This window comes from Phyllobates terribilis, unplaced genomic scaffold (assembly GCF_046119375.1).
Source record: "Phyllobates terribilis strain yellow unplaced genomic scaffold, ASM4611937v1 Scaffold_136__1_contigs__length_4911898, whole genome shotgun sequence".
NCBI lineage: Eukaryota > Metazoa > Chordata > Amphibia > Anura > Dendrobatidae > Phyllobates > Phyllobates terribilis.
This window is the reverse complement of record NW_027362896.1, coordinates 4,839,185-4,855,927: the sequence shown is the minus strand read 5'-3', so window position 1 is coordinate 4,855,927 and position 16,743 is coordinate 4,839,185. Positions and strand designations below refer to the sequence as shown.

At 42.4% G+C, this 16,743-nt stretch overlaps 1 protein-coding gene across 1 annotated transcript; it reads right to left on the bottom strand.

Moving 5' to 3' along the window:
- Positions 1 to 1,166: 1,166 nt before the first annotated feature.
- On the bottom strand, positions 1,167 to 13,128 carry LOC141204958 (uncharacterized). Its single transcript, XM_073663992.1, has 4 exons — positions 13,017 to 13,128; positions 12,836 to 12,933; positions 5,742 to 5,832; positions 1,167 to 3,703 (listed from the first exon to the last, which is right to left on the bottom strand). The coding sequence occupies exons 1-4, from the start codon at positions 13,099 to 13,101 to the stop codon at positions 2,766 to 2,768; spliced, it is 1,212 nt and encodes a 403-aa protein (XP_073520093.1). The 5' UTR covers positions 13,102 to 13,128; the 3' UTR covers positions 1,167 to 2,765.
- Positions 13,129 to 16,743: the final 3,615 nt, after the last annotated feature.

Genomic DNA, 16,743 nt, shown 5'->3' with positions numbered 1-16,743 from the left:
TGAGCCATTCCCTTGATGATAAATCGATTGTAAAAGTATTCCATGATGCAGATATATAGATAATTCCCTCTGCAGCCAGGCTCTCTCTTTTGACAATTGCCAGACCGGGAGACGATTCCAATGTACTGCTGCTGTATCAAAGATAAAACACTAGGGAGAAAGTAGCGCAAATAGGGTCTTACCCAACAAACATTTAAGATTATTTGTATCAGATTGTGCTAACCTGATCCGTATTCTTTTCTTTGGCGTTTTTAGTTTAATGTTCAGCTGCTGCGGATCCATGGGTTTGTCAAAACCGATGAATATCAGGATCTGGAGAAATTTGTGGATAATTCCTGTGCTGCTGGTTTATTGAAGACGTCAATTCAGAAAAGTTTATTAAATATAATAATTGAATATGGAACGTACAGATCTCTCATTTTTTTATATCAATTAATCTGTCTCTTTGTTTCTGCACTTCTATAGAATAATCTGGAAAGATCTAGATTTTGGACCCATTGATTGTTACATCTGGGTGATCCCTTGCCTGTTGCAGGATAATATCTCTGTCCTGGTAGTGTAAAACTTTAGCCAGCACAGGTCTTTGTGGAAGCCCAGGAGGAAGATGAGCACCCTATGAGCTCGTTGTACAGCTTATAGGAGGGTTAAGGTTTCAAGTCTGATTATTAATTTCAGCCAGTTTTGAAAGAATTCAGTAGGAAAGGAGCCTTCTATTGTTTCAGGCACACCAATAAGTGGTATATCATTGAGCCTTGACCTATTTTCAAGATCATCTGTTTCTGCCTGCTGTGCTGATATTTACTGTTCTGCAAGCCTGTTCTCCTTGCTTGTATCAGCTATCTGATCCTCAATGGCGCTGACTCTGCCTTCCACTGCCCCTGCTCTATTTTCTGCAGTTTGTGTCGTATACCTGCTATCTCCTCTTTAAGACCCCCAAAACGTACATTGAAAGCAGATGGAGAGAATTTACAATGTACCACTGCAATGAAAATGTCTTTTAAAGTAGGTTACTCAGGTACCTGTATGTCCCATTGGTGCAGATTAGGCAGTGAGTATTGTGCCACATATAATTTTGTGGTCTTTTCATCCCCTTCAATGCGGCTGCCTCTCCCATCTCCTGCACACCCTAATCCTCCACTTGGAGCCCATGCACAGGTGTGGGTAGCTGCTATAAGAAGGCCACTGTCACATGCTGAGACCTGTGTTTCTGTGCAGGCAAATTGCTACAGCCTGTCCACCACTTCCCTCCTCCTCGTCTCCCCTGCTCAATCTGTCTCCAGAGTAACAACCTTGGTGGCATCTTGGAGCCGAGAGCCTGCTTCTCCCACAGTCTTTATATGGCTTTTCCTGGTGATTTTGTTCCCCTGGAGCAAAGTACCTCCACACTCAGAAAGTTAACTGGTAGATGTATGACGATTTTCAGGATGGTCGTCAGGTCCTATATTGGATAAATAGCTAGATGCTTGGCAGGAGCTCCTACATCTGCTTGTTCACATATGTCGTCAGGGTTGTTGCACGAAAGTATTTCTGCTTTCCGTGTAAGTGGGATAGTCGTGCAAGAGAATATTGCTACAAAAAAAAGGGACTGGCCTCTCTAACATTCACTTCAGAAAGGGAGTAAACTGTCCTGCATCCAGAAGTTGAGGACCCACCTAGGTAATGGTGGTAACAAAATCTTATCAAGTTGGGCCTAGTGAAGAACTTTGTAAAGGCTATGGATAAAAATATAAAAGCATTCCTGCATCAGATTGATAACTTTCCAAGGTTAAGTGAAGCAAATACAAAAGAAGAAGTCTTTATTGGATTTCAGATTCGTAAGCTTTTTCAAGATGAGGAGTTTCTTCATTTGTTGCAGGGCAAGGAAAAGGCTGTATGGTCTACATTTGCATTTGTGGTAACTAACGTTTTGGGAAACTCAAGAGCATATACAGTAACTATGAAGAGTTGGTGTCATTTCTCCTCAAAACATATAAGGATCTTGGCCGTAACATGTCCTTAATGATTAATTTCTTAAATTTTAGACTGTTCTTTCACCAAACTGTTGAGTAGTAAGAGACGAGGATGGTGAGAGATGCAACCAAAATATTGCAGCTATGGAGAAAAGATATCAAGGAAAATGAAATCCATCAATGCTTGTAGATTACTGTTGCATAATTTTAAGAGATGATCCGATACAGGAGTACAAGAAACAAGCAAAAAACAGTTGTCACTGAATGAGGACTAATTTTGTAGTACAATTTAAGTAACTGTTTAAAACTCGCAATAGGGTTTAGACAGAAATATCAGAAATTTGGCATAACAAAATTTTCTGCATCTGTATATTTACAAAAATAATAATGTTTCAAAGTACTAAAACTTTTATCATTAATTATATGTAGCAGTAAAAAGAAAACTCAATTGTCCAATTTGAATTCAGGAGGTCAAACTCATTAAGAAATGGCTCAGTTCATAGCGGAACCTGATAACTGTTAAAAATATGTCAAACAGTGTTACATAATCTGAAAGGTCCTTGAGCTAGGTTCTTCAGCTGCTCAGTGAGGACGTGCAGCCTCTGTAAAGGTCCCAGTACCTTCCTCTCCTCTTCTGCACCAATCAGATAAGTGTGGGGCTGGAGGAGAGAGGCAGTTCTTTCACTGATCAGGAAGGACACTGTCTCATTGTTCTCGGTCACAGGAAGCTACCTCCAGTCTATAGGACGCACTCATTTATTAGCAAGATTTTTTTCTTGCTAAAAGTCTGTCTTTTCAAGTAAAACATTTTCCACATTAAGGATGTAAAAAAGGCTTCTCCCCTCTGTGACTTCTCTGATGACTATCAAGATGTGCTTTCCGGTTAAAACATTTCACACATTCTGAACAGGAAAAAGGCTTCTCTCCTGTGTGAGTTCTCTGGTGCTTAACAAGATTTGATTTCCCTGTAAAACATTTCCCACATTCTGAACAGGAAAAAGGCTTTTCCCCTGTGTGAGTTCTCTGATGTGTAACAAAATCTGTTTTCTGGTTAAAACATTTCCCACATTCTAAACATGAAAAAGGCATCTTTCCTGTGTGAGTTCTCTGATGTCTATCAAGATGCGCTTTCCGGTTAAAACATTTCCCACATTCTGAACATGAAAAAGGCTTCTCCCCTGTGTGAATTCTCTGATGTCTGATAAAACTTGAATAATCTGTAAAACATTTTCCACATTCTGAACAAGAAAATGGCTTCTCTCCTGTGTGAGTTCTCTGGTGGTTAACAAGATTTGATTTCCTTGTAAAACATTTCTCACATTCTGAACATGAAAAAGGCTTCTCCCCTGTGTGAGTTCTTTGGTGACTAAGAAGACTTGCTTTATTGTTAAAACATTTCATACATTTGAAACAAGAAAATCTATTTTTTGCTGTGTGAATTTTTTCATGTTTAATAAAAAACTTTTTGAGGGGAAAACTATTTCCATATTCTGACCGTGAAAATGGTTTCTTAGCTTTAGGAGAAGTTAGTTTTTTAATGCTTATTGTGTGACTTTGATTTTCCTTATTGGTCGGTAATGAATCAGAAGACAGGATCTGTTTCAAAGGATCTGATGACACATCTTTGCTGTGAAGGGATGATGGTAAATTTGGAGTAACAGCATTCCCTTCCATTGTATCCTGTGAGATCTCAAGCTCATCTGATTTGAAAATTGAAGATGTCAGCTGTCTCTCTGATCTCTTGGTACAGACATCTGCGAAGTAAAAAAAAATATTATATTTGAATAAAATATTCTTGAAATTTATATTTTTGAACATTTCTACTTAAACTGTTGGTACAAATGGCAAGTTATGTAAAAATATTGAATTATTCACCAAGACAATGACAGTCCACAGTCTAATAGAAAACCTCATAGCATGAACCAGTAGAGCTTGGTGTTCAACTGCTTGTTCATTCTGCCTCCCAAATATGAAATATGCAAAAATAATACCAATAAAAATTTCTACTCCTCTCACAAAAAGCAAGCCTCCACTCAGGTCCATCATCTGTCAATGGAAAAACAGAGTTTCCACATCATTAGTGGCTCAAAAACTCTTGAAAAGCAGTATGGCTTCCATAAACCAATCCAGCAAAATCCGCTGTTCCAAAGTCAAATATGATCCCTACTTAACTTAAATGGAAAGCACCACACCCTACTAAAGCTCACGCATAATGCCGGAGGCTGCCAGATATAGCCTTGTCTTCTGTGTTCAGCTCCACTGTTGTGTATTTTCTTCTTAGTTTCTTCTTGTGATCCCAGCCCGTTTACTGACTACTATTGTGTCTTCTGATTTTGTATTTTCTCTGTCCTCGTGGTTTTGATCCGGTAACCTGACTATTCTTCTTGTCATCTCACACCACAGAACAGCAGGCAACACTGTAGTCCAAGCCTAGGGGTCTTTGTTTAAGTACAGATCCATGTAGAGGGGTTAAAGGGTGATGGGCAAAACTATGACTATAGACAATAACACATCTAATGAAATAAAAATAAAAAAAAAACTAATGGTGAATAATGGATAATTAGAGTATGCTTCTTTGTAGCTCCTGGCAATTTAAACTATAGCAAAGGCCAATATTTTCTATCAAATGAGTTTCAAGAAGAAATATACATTTAATGAGAACTTTTTATAATAGTGCAGAGCTGAGGTGTCAAATTTAGAACGCGGGCATTTGGAAGAGACAATAGAGACCTTTTTTGAAAGACTACCAGGGAATTACAGAGTTAAGTGAGGAAGGCCAATCCCACCACAATCACACTATCATACAGAATGAACCTTTATAAAAAAAAAAGCCAGACTAAAAAAACACGTTACATCCCCAAGAAGAATGTATGTTTGAGGAGGGGGGGAACTCCAACACTAAAGCAGAGTTGCACTTATCTATAGTGGACCGTTGGAGCTACTATGAGTCCTGACCAGAAGAGTAGAGAAAGTATTAATGCTTCCCATTTCAGGATAAATTGTATCTAAATTCTTTAGGATCGATAATATAATTTATGACGTGGAGTGAATCCATGAAACCAGGACTCGAGCCATGCCAACATATCTCCTGGAGGCGTAAATAAATGTATATTACAGCCATCAGCCACGCACAGCTTAGAGATATATCATGGCACAGGTGTAATGTTTTTTGAGTAGTTTATCTATTTGAAGTTATTTGGTTTAAAAAGAAATTGAAAAGTCAGGATAAAGGGAAACTCTGTTGTTATTGTACAGAAATTCACACTTGGCCTCACTGGACATTTAATGTTGTTGATCATAAAAGTGAAGTTTGGCCAGAAAGACTGGACCTGGTCTTGTAGGGACCATATGAGCACATTCATCAGCACATAAGGGAGAGAAGGTAGATTCATCTAATAAGATATCAGGGTTCTAAGAAGCCAACAGCGTCATTACCCTCCGCTTTCTCTCACAGGCCCATCATAATATTTTTCTTCAAGTGATTTTCTAACTTGTCAGCACTTTCTACATATGCTGTCATTTGGATTGATAGTTTACAGATCTGGGCAGGTAAGAGTCAGGATCTTCTAATTTCAGTTGGTAGGTGGATCTTCCAGGTTGTAAGTTCTATAGAAAAGGAGTTTCAATGTCCAAAGTCATTTGAACAGTTTTTGGTGGAGGAGAATGTTTTGGTATAGATGCAAAATGGTGAATACACGATCGTGATACAGCTGGACTAAATGACCGGTAAACCAGCCACAGCCAGTGACAGAAGAATCTGTGACTTCTCTGCATTTAGTGGTCACTACTCACCTGGGTAGTCATATGTAGGAATCTCCTCTTTACACCGCTCATCATCCCTCACATATGTCTCTATAGTATTAATATGGGTCAGATCTTCACCCTGAAACAAATATTGTAAAAGTCACAGACAGATGGAGAAGTCACATCTACAGTATGATCAGTAGTGATGAGCGAGTACCATAATCGCTATACTCGTAACAAGTACTTTGTAATAATCGCATATTCGTTCCGAATAGCGAGTACAATGTAAGTCAATGGGAAATGCGAGTAATTTTCTGCTTGACCCTACACAAAGGGGTCTCGGGGCCGGAGGAAAAGGCTGAAATGGATGGGAAAGTGATGAACCAGAATGGGAAGAGCCTGGAGAATGTGCCTGCATGCATTTCTGACTCACATATGGTTTCTGGGAATAAGTTTGTCGCAGTGTTTGTCGCCACTTTTACAGACACACAAGAACAACTACCAAACTTAACCTAAATTGCATTTAACAGGCCAAAAAGGTTAAGAAACAGTTTTTCCTGCACAATCACTTGTATATAAGGCTAAATAAACCAGAGAAACCAAAAAAATATCCCTTTTAGCCTTTGTTCACACATACTGTTTTGGCTTTTTTTGCCTTTTACAATTGGGAGGGCCCTGACTTATACATTTTGTAGGTCCCTCTGTCATACATGATTTTTAGTTCGCTATTCCCCAGCACTTTACAAGCACAGCTAGAACGTACTAGTAGAGATGTTGATCTTTGAGGCCCCAGGTGGCTCTGTAACATGCGTTTTGGAGGGACAGCTGTTACTTAGACATTTGGGGGGTCCCTACATCATGGACACTAAGATAGTGGAATACATATTCACTAGCAGTTTACAATGTGCCCATTGTGGTGTTGGGCTTGACCCTCCTCCTCCACCACCATGTGATACTTCAGCCCTAAATTCAAATGTTCAGAGGCCCTGCAGTAGGCAGGAAAGCTGAGTTTTGTGAGAGCCCTCGTGTGGCCCTGTAACAAACATTTTGAAGTGCCCTCCTCTAGAGATTTTGGAGGTCCCTCTTGTGTACATTTGAGAGTGCCCTCACTTATTCATACTGTAGGGCCCTCACTCTATTATTTAACTCATTTAAGGGCAGAGACTACAGAGAAAAAGGCCAAGAGACATGGAGTACTAGAAGGTAGCAGTGAGTGCGGCCTGCGATCCTCAGGTATGGCTGAACTCTCTGAACAGGAAAAATAAAGCTGCACTAGTCAACTGGATGATGAGCTCAAATATATCACTTGTGCAAGTCAATGGACAAAGTATTTATGGTGCCCCCCCTCCAGGATGGGTTGGTGAAGCTTCTCCAAATGGCTCAGAGATTTTGATTGTCAATATTCCCCAGATTATATAGGAAGAGAAGACTTCTTGATACAGAACTACTTGGACCAGTGCAGAATGTGCATCGTATTTCCAAAAATTACTCCTGGGGGCTGTGTCATAGGTGCAGGGAGATTCATTGACAAGGGCCTCCCTTGTTAAACATTATCTATGATGGAGTACTGTAGTAGTTGTGGCCCTCAATTCACGTTTTCAGAGGGCCATCAGTCGGTCATCAACAATCTGTGTAAATTTCTATTGAATATGTATCCCCTATCTCAGTCACAATGTGGCACAACCTGTGACAAGGGCCTCCAATGACAAATATTAGTTTGGTAGGACCACTGTATATTCCAGATTTATCCACTGCACAATGTGCATAGCGTTTGTAAAAATTAGCCCTATGGGCTGAGTCATGGTTGACGCAGGAAGCCACCATCCCAAGGGCCTCAAATCACAAATAGTAGTTAGGCATTGAGTAGGAATACTGTCCTGGTTTGTCCACTGCACAATGTGCATAGGGTTTGAAAAAAATTAGCCCTATGGGCTGAGTTATGGTTGACGAAGGAAGGAAATGGGTTTTTATGGGAAGGGGGTGACGTTAACAGCAGTAGCATGAATCTGCATTTTTGGTGAATTTAGGTTGGCTTGCTGTCATCGGGAGGGATTACAAACTGTGGAGATATCCAGTCCTTGTTGAATTTAATCAATCAGAGTAAGTCTGTCTGCATTTTCCGTGGAGAGGCATGTACGCCTATCAGTGATGATTGCCCCAGCGGAACTGAAAACACGCTCTGACACCACACTAGCAGCCGGGCAGGCCAGCACCTCCAAGGCATATAAGGAGAGGTCGGGCCAAGTGTTCAGTTTAGACACCCAATAATTAAAGGGAACTTCAGCGTCAGAAAGGACGCACGTATGGCCACTTAAGTAACCCTAGACCATCTTCTGCAACTTATCCCTCCTTGGCATTGTTAAAGGCACAGATAGCCCTTGCTGTTGTGTTGGCTTACTTAAAATTGACCAATTTGTGCACATTTTTCCCCCACCTCCGTTGGAGCTGGTGTTCGTGTTTCTCTCCATTATCCCTTGGCGTTGAAAAGAGCCGGTACCTCTGCCACCAGCATTGTCTGAGTGTGATGTTTTCAGCTACTGATCTACAACGGCCCTCGTAAACCATTCCATTGTAAAACTCTTTGGTGACTCCAAAAGGAGAGAAGGAAATTTCTCCTTGTACCGTGGATAGAGAAAGGTGGCCAAGCAGCATAGGTTGTTGGATAAAATGTGTATCACGCGAGAGTCTTGCCACAGACACTTACACATGAACTGTGCCATGTGGGCCAAGCAGCAAAAGGCAAATGTTCTGTGTCCCCAACAGTAGAAAAAGTACCCATCCTCTCCACACGCTGACTCGCCGCCGCCTCCTCCTCCTCCACCTCCTCCTTTCCAGCCCATCCAGCCTGGACAGACATGAAGCTTGGGTTGGGTGTCCCCTCTGTAGCATTATGGGTCCCCCCGGTAGCACAGAAAAACAAGTCCTCTCCCTCCTCATCACTCATTGTTGCCTCAGAATATTGGGTGGGCTGGGTAGTAACACCCATTGGGAAATCTGGCTCCATACCAACATGCTGGGCACTCAAAGCTTCCTCTTTGAGATTATGCAGTGATTGTTTCAAGAGACACAGCAGCGGGATGGTTATGCTGATAATAGCCTGATCACCGCTCACGAGGTGTGTGCAGTACTCAAAGTTGAAGAGGAAGTGAGACTGGCGATTGATGGGCTTAGACCCAAAACGTCACCAGGTCTGGGTGGCTTAACATCCGAGTTCTTTAGGACCTTTAGGGACTCTTTAGTCCCCCTCTTGACTCAGGTGTTTCATGAGTGTCTCTCCTCGGGCACTCTGCCGAGATCATTAAGGAGGTCAGCTTTGATCATTTTGTCGAAGAGTAAGGATCCGTCACGCATTGAGAATTGGCGTCCCATAGCACTTCTCAATGTGGACAGGAAGATTTTGGCTAAGATACTTTTCAACAGGCTGGTGAAATTTTCACCCTGGCTCCTTTCAAAGGCTCAGCACTGTTGCATTCCTGGCCATAGCACTTTTAGTGCTGTTCCTGTTGTTCGAGAGGCCGTGGAGCAAGGCAGGGCAGGCCTTTGGAAGGGGTTTCTGCTGACCATGGATCAGGCAAAAGCCTTTGATAGGGTTAACCATGAGTACCTCTGGTTCACTCTTCAGGTATGGTCTGCCTGGAGGGTTTGTGGACTGGCTTAAGACCTTGTATGCTGGGGCTGAGACTTTCCCTCTGGTAAATGGGTGGATTCGATAATCTTTCAGGGTAGGATCTGGTGTCCGTCAAGGCTGTCCTCTTAACCCTTTGCTTTACGCCTTTGCAGTTGATCCCTTTCTCAGAAGGATTGATTGTGGATCGTAGGCAGGGGTGCGGAAAGGCAGGGTGTCGCCGGAGGATATCCTGAGGGTAGTGGCCTACGCGGACGAGGTCGCAGTCTTTGTTTCTTCGCAAGAGGAGGCAATGGTGGTGATGTCAGAAGTGACGCGCTACTCAGAGGCGTCCAGGTCCAAGGTCAACCAGAATAAATGTGAAAGTCTCTGGCTGGGAGGCGGAGATCCCGGGTCTGATTTTCCGGACACCCTCCCCAAACCCCAAGAACACGCCAAAGTCCTGGGCACCGAATTCAGCCAGGGTGATTACCCCATGAAAAACTGTGAAGGCAGAATCAAAAGTGTCGCCCAAAAAGTGGACCAATGGAAGGGTTGGTCTTTGACCCTGAGGGAAAGGGATGGCCTGTGCAAAGCTTTCCTGCTCCCCTTGCTAATCTACCTGGGTAGCGTCTGTGTCTTGCCAGAGCCTCTTTGGACATGGGTCTACAGTCTGTTCTTCCAGATGTTATGGGGGAATAGACTGAACCTAGTCAAGTGGGAGATCACTTACAGCACGAGGAGACTAGGGTGGTTGGATATGGTGAGCCCCGTGAAGTTCCTAGTGAACACCTTCTTGAAATTTAAAGTGGCAAAAATCTGGAAGGAGAGGGCTCCTCTGTGGGTATTATCCTGCAAGGGATGATTTCAGCCTTTCTTACAGGAATGGGAGACAGGGGGAAGATTGAAGGATCTTCGTACACAGCATGGGCATCTCCCGGCTTGTTACCCCGGTTCTGAAAATGATCCACCGGTGGGGTCTGGGAATGTAGGAGGTGAGGTCCCTCCCGAGGAAACTCCTCAATATGAGGGTCTTGCTTTCTCATTTTCAGAGTCCATTGGTCCTCAAGGACTGTCCAAGTTGGGATCTGGAGGTTGGGTTGAGTTTGTTAAATTCTAGCAGGATCCCCAAGAAGTACTGGGACTTGACTTGGCGCTGCCCCAGTGAGGCTTGTGCTAACATGCTGGAAAGCATGAAGCACTTCCTGCTTCATTGTCCCTTTAATACAGAGGTGCACAACAGGATGGGAGTTTCTATTGGCTGGCCACGGCTGGCTACTCTGTCCTATGCCGGGTGGGCCTATGGAGCATTCGGAGACCTTGGGAGAAGGGACCAAACCATTTTATTCATAGTAAGTGTAGTGGTCAGGTATTTCACGTGGAACGCACAAGTTTTAGCTTCAATGCAGAGTAAAATCCTCAGTGTAGATGAAGTTTGGAGGAACATCCTACGTGACCTGGTGAAGGTACGTTCTCTGGAGTATAAAAGACTGGGTGCCCGGAGGGTGGCCAGTTTCTAGAGGGGCTTTTCCTTCAGGTGCCTTAGTCCAGTAGTACTCCTATATCCTGGTGATGTCTTCCCACCCTAGATTTTTGTTTTGTATTTATGTCTCCTGAATAGAAGGTTTTCAAGCATCGAACTTGAGCCTTGGATGGTGAGTATGTAGGTTGCCTTTGCCCTGGCCTCTGCTCAACTTGGTATGGCAGATGCTACAGACTACAATATTTTTCTCTGAAGAAGGACTTTCAGAAAAAAAATTCCACACAACAGCTGAACGCCCCCTTGCCCTGACTTGGCGCACAGCGAGGGTGCTCTTGGGAACAGTTGACCCAGTTCTCACTCTGGGCAAACCACGACCCCTTGGTGCCTGTGTTGGTGCTACATATCCATCTTCCTATGTGTTGCTGTCATGGCTATGCATGCCAACGGTCCAGGTCGGACCAGTGGACTCATCATCGACCACCTCATCCTCCTTCCCAGTTGACATTGTAGGCTGACTTGATAGCAACTGTGTCTCATCATCAGCCTCCACCTCTGGAGACAAAAAATGATGTTCCGCCAAGTGGCTCTCTTCTAGCCATAGGTCCTCAAATATTAGAGCATCAACGCGCACCACCTCCTCTTGTCCCGCTTCAATGCTGCACGGTGATAGTCCAGAGCCAACCAAAGGATACGTACCAAACAGATCCTCAGAGTGGCCAAGCTTAGGGTCATATCTCCTGTGACTGATAATGGCTGGAGGAAGGAGAACCAGCTTCAGGATTGGATGGGCCAGCCTTCTGTGTATCCACAGTAGACTGTGTGGTCGTGGCAAATTTGTTGCTGCTTGACAAATGCATAGAGGCCTTGTCTTCTATCCAAGAAAGAATCTGCTCTCGCTCTTGTGGCTTCCACACACGTTTACGTTCCAGACCGGAAAATTTTTCCAGGAACATAGTGGATGCATCAATCTTCTTCTGACCTGACACACACAGAGTGCCTTCTCGCGCACCACTGAAAACATCACGCCCCTTAACAACAGGCTTTTTTGGCATTTTGGGTTTTGTTGACAGATTTTCAGATGTTGATGGCACAAGCCAAGATAGCGGTCACAGCCAAAATAGTGGTTAAAATGGCCTGGTGCGTGCTTTGTAGCAGGCAGTAGGAAATGTTTGGACTACTGCTTTGTGTAGGGCACAAAACGCTTTTTTAAGTGGACTAATATGGACAGAAAGCAGGCACTGACCCCTAAAACAGCAGGGAAAATAGACCGGTGCTAAAAAAAAAAAAAAAGGCAGCACAAAATGCTACTTCTGTGTGTGCTGGAAAAATATTGCTTTGCCTCTGACAAGAGCCGTTTTTATATGGACCCTGGAAGAACACTACCTATTACACTCCCTACCTAATACACAATCTCTCCCTCCTTGTACTCTGACTTTGTTGTGTGTCTTCAGCTCTGAAAAGAGCTATTTTTTGGTGGTATTATGGAGCTAGTGAGCGGCTCCTTTAAACACAGAACTAGTATACACTGCAGGTAGCATTTAAAAGGGCTTTTGTTTTATCAAGAGGCCTAAACACTCTCCCTAGCAGCTCAGCAACCTCTCCCTATGCTTATCGAATGCAGGCTCCAGACGCAATGTGCACAAAATGGCAGCGGCAGGGCTTAAATAGACCCTATGACGCTGGGCGGCCAGCCAATCACAGTAATGCCACAACCAAGATGTCTGAGGCATTACTGTGATTGGTTAAGAAGCCCAGCATGTTTAGTGGCTGCAAAGGAGGCGCCAAAACTACAGGGTGGGACATTCGAATATAGCGAGGTGAGTACACAAATACTTGCAGAATAACGAGTAACCCGAATACCGTACTATCCGTACGAATAGTAGCAAATACACTCGCTCATCACTAATGATCAGCTCTAATCCTGCCATCTCCACCATTCTCATTACAAAAGTATAAACCATATAATTCTGGTGGATAAAACAAGACCGAACACAAGACCTTCACAGCCGTATACACATCACGGGAGAAATCTCATGACACCTTCTCTCCATGTACCTGATAATCCTGAGGAATATTGGGATCTTCTTGTTTACAGTCCTGTGGAAGAAGAGGACGTGGACATCTCTCTGGTGTTGTCCTCTTACTGGATAGATCTGGAGGAAACACATACAGGGACGGAATTCATTCTCTACATACAGATAATTATAGGCCGTGTGTATTTAGTCCTGTCTATTACCTGGAGATGTGAGGGGCTGGGGAACCTCCATCATGACGTCCTTGTACAGATCTTTGTGTCCTTCTAAATATTCCCACTCCTCCATGGAAAAATAGACAGCGACACCCTGACATCTTATAGGAACCTGACACATACAATGATACAGTCATCCCCCAATCCCTTCATAGCGTTACTGTATAATGTCCCAGCATTCCCAGCAGTGTCACCTCTCCAGTCAGCAGCACAATCATCTTGTAGGCGAGTTCTAGGATCTTCTGGTCATTGATGTTCTCATGTATCAGGGGGTGAGATGGAGGCCCCGTGATTGGGCTCAGGGGTCTTCTCCATCCCTCAGACACAGGGTCCTGACAGCGCTCACTAGAGGTCTTCTTCACTACTGTGTAATCCTGGTTATGGAGAGACACATTAATAAATCTCACTACAGACATTTCCAGAGTCCTCACCTCTCCAGTTCTGTCCATTTGTTATTCCCATAGATAAGAATGATGTAATGTGACGTCATCAGAATCTCTCACCTCTCCAGTAAGCCGGAAGAGGATCTCTAGGGTGAGGTGTAGTATCCTCTCTGTCATCTTGTCTCTGTCCATATCCATCTTTGATGGGTAAATCAGGAAAGTTCTCTTATATAGAAGATCTTCACTGAGAGGATCCGATATTGTAGAGACCTGAATGAGAAGAAGATGAGCCGATGTAACGTCATAAAAATCCTGTGTAATAATACAATTACTGGAGATAATAAGGGAAACATTTGAGGAGATTTATTATTTTACAGTATCTAGTTTTCTTCTTTACATCTACTAATAAAGCCTATATATTTTAGGCCACAGACAACAAGCAGTTTCTTCCTCAGAATCTGCAGGTGAATACGTTTCTCATAGACTCATCTTCCATAAAGCTAATTCTCGTCTCATTTACCAACACTGGAATCGGCATTAGCAATACTGCAGGAGATATTCATTACACGTGACATGAGAAATAACTACTTTATGATGAGGACGAAATCTTCATCGTCTACTACGGCTGTAGAAACATATTTGGCCAGAGTCAGTCACTGACTACATCTCCACCGGCCGTCTATATGAATGTTTCCAGTCTTCCCCGGACTGTAATCTTCTATCATGTTAGATCTCAGGTCTGATTCACACTCAGAAGTTTGAGGCATTTATAAAAGCTTGTTTGTAAGAACACAAAGACAGGAGTTATTTGATACCAAAGTTTCCATGTACAGTGTTTTATAGGGTTTATTTCTGGCCTTAGGTTTTCCTATAATACAAGAAAAACTCCATAAAAAAAGCAGATATTAAAATCAGAAAAAAGGAGGAATGACCCAGTGTATCAGGCTATAAACTTGAATAAAACAAAGCTTTTATTGAGCCATTAAAAAATGCTGCTACCACCATAATAAGTCTTAGTGCACACAAGGATCACAGCTGTCTCGACCTATGCGTTTCGACGTGCAGTCTTAATCATGGTCTGTCTGAACTGTGGACTAGTGAGCATATAAAGGTAGGTTGTAATTAAAGATAATAGTTATCATGTGCTCACTAGTCTCTGAGGTCAGTATGATTAACATAGACAAAAGTGAAATAAAAACGTTAGTGACATATATTATTATCCTCTAAAATTAATATCATTGACAAGTAGAAAAAATAAAAATATTTGTGATTCAAATACAGAATAAATATAAAAACTAGCGCTATACCATGTCCAAGGTGTAAACAAAACTGTCATTAATATTGTAGCATTAGATCCTGCCTGAGATTCAATCCAAGGGGTACTCGGGTTTCTAACATAAAAATCCAATATGGTTCCCTATTTAGCAGTTTGCGTCTATGGTCTCCCCCCCGGATAGGTCTATACACTCTTTCTATGCCTTCAAATTTCAGTGCTGAAACTTCCCATTTATGGAACGTTCGGAAATGTGTTGACGCTGCTGAAATATTTGTGGCCAAAGGATTAACTGCATCAGATATGTGTCCTCTAATCCGTAGTATTAAAGGGCCGGTAGTACAACCAATGTATTGGATCATACATGTAATACATTCAACAAGGTATATAACCCAGGGTGTGCTGCAATTAATAAAGTCATGTATTTTGTGTATACGATTATTATGCAGTGAGGTAAAAGTATCCTTTGTCACTGTGTGTGAACACGCTTTACAGCGGCTCGCTCCGCATTTGAAAAAAACACTAAGGTTTAACCAGGTAGTAGATTCAGAATGCCTATGCTCTTCACTCAGGAAAAGACTGGGGGACAGGATGGTACCACTGCCACAAACCGAATATCCTTGGTAAGAATTGTATTAAGCCCCGGATCCTGGTGTAACATTGGTATGTATTTCTTTATAATGGACACCACTTTGTTATACTGCGGACTATAAGTTGTAGAGAAGTTTCACATCCCAAACCTTTTTTCCGCTCCTTATTTTTTAGAAGATCCTTACGTTCTAGGCTCGATACCATTTTGTATGATTTTATAAGATTCCAATCAGGATAACCTCTGTTTGCCAATCTGTCACAAACTTCACTGGCTTCCATATCAAACGCAGTATTATCTGTACAATTTTGTTTCGCCCTAATTAACGCCCTATATGGAATATTGCGCTTGATATGCAGCGGATGGTAAGAATTGGCCTGCAGAATACTGTTACTGGCAGTCTCTTTTCTATAGGGTGCTATTTTTACAGTATTGAGATATTTGTCACCGTTCAATTTAAGATCCAAAAAATGTATTTCTCTAGAATCAAAACAATGTGTGAATCTCAAATTGAAATCATTGTTGTTGAGATTTTCTTCAAATTTCAACACCTCCTCCTGTGTGCATCCCCACATCAGGAGGAGGTCGTCGATAAATCGACCGTACCATATGATTTTTGGGCTGTAAATATTGCTCTCACTGGAAATGTGTTGCTCCTCCCATTTGGACATTAATCCAATGACGGCGAAAATTTGCTACCCATTCTTACTCCTCTCCTTTGTAAAAAAAAAAAAAATTGGATTGTCAAAGCAGAAATAATTATGATCCAGAAGAAATTTGACACGATAATGAAATCTTTTATTTCGACTGTATAGGTGCTATAGGTATCCAAGTGATAGTTCAGGCTAGTTAATGCTACACTCTGTGGTATGGATGGATATAGAGCTACACACGTGGTCAAAATTGTTGGTACCCCTCGTTTAATTAAAGAAAAACTCACAATGGTCGCAGAAATACCTTGACTCTGACAAAAGTAATAATAAATTAAAAATATTAGAAAATGAACAAATGAAAGTCAGACATTGCATCTCAACCCTGCTTCCACAGAATTTAAAAAAAAATTAAACTCATGAAATAGGCCTGTACAAAAATGATGGTACTCTTAACTTAATATTTTGTTGAACAACCTTTTGAGGCAATCACTGCAATCAAACGATTCCTGTAACTGTCAATGAGACGCCTGCACGTCTCGAAAGGTATTTTGGCCTCTCCTCATGAGCAAACTGCTCCAGTTGTCTCGCGTTTGAAGGTTGCCTTTTCCAGACGGCATGTTTCAGCTCTTTCCAAGGATGCTCAATAGGATTTAGGTCAGGGCTCATAGAAGGCCACTTCAGAATAGTCCAATGTTTTCCTCTTAGCCATTCTTGGGTGTTTTTAGCTGTGTGTTTTGGGTCATTATCTTGTTGCAAGACCCATGACCTGCGACTGAGACCAAGCTTTCTGACACTGGGCAGCACATTTCTCTCTAAA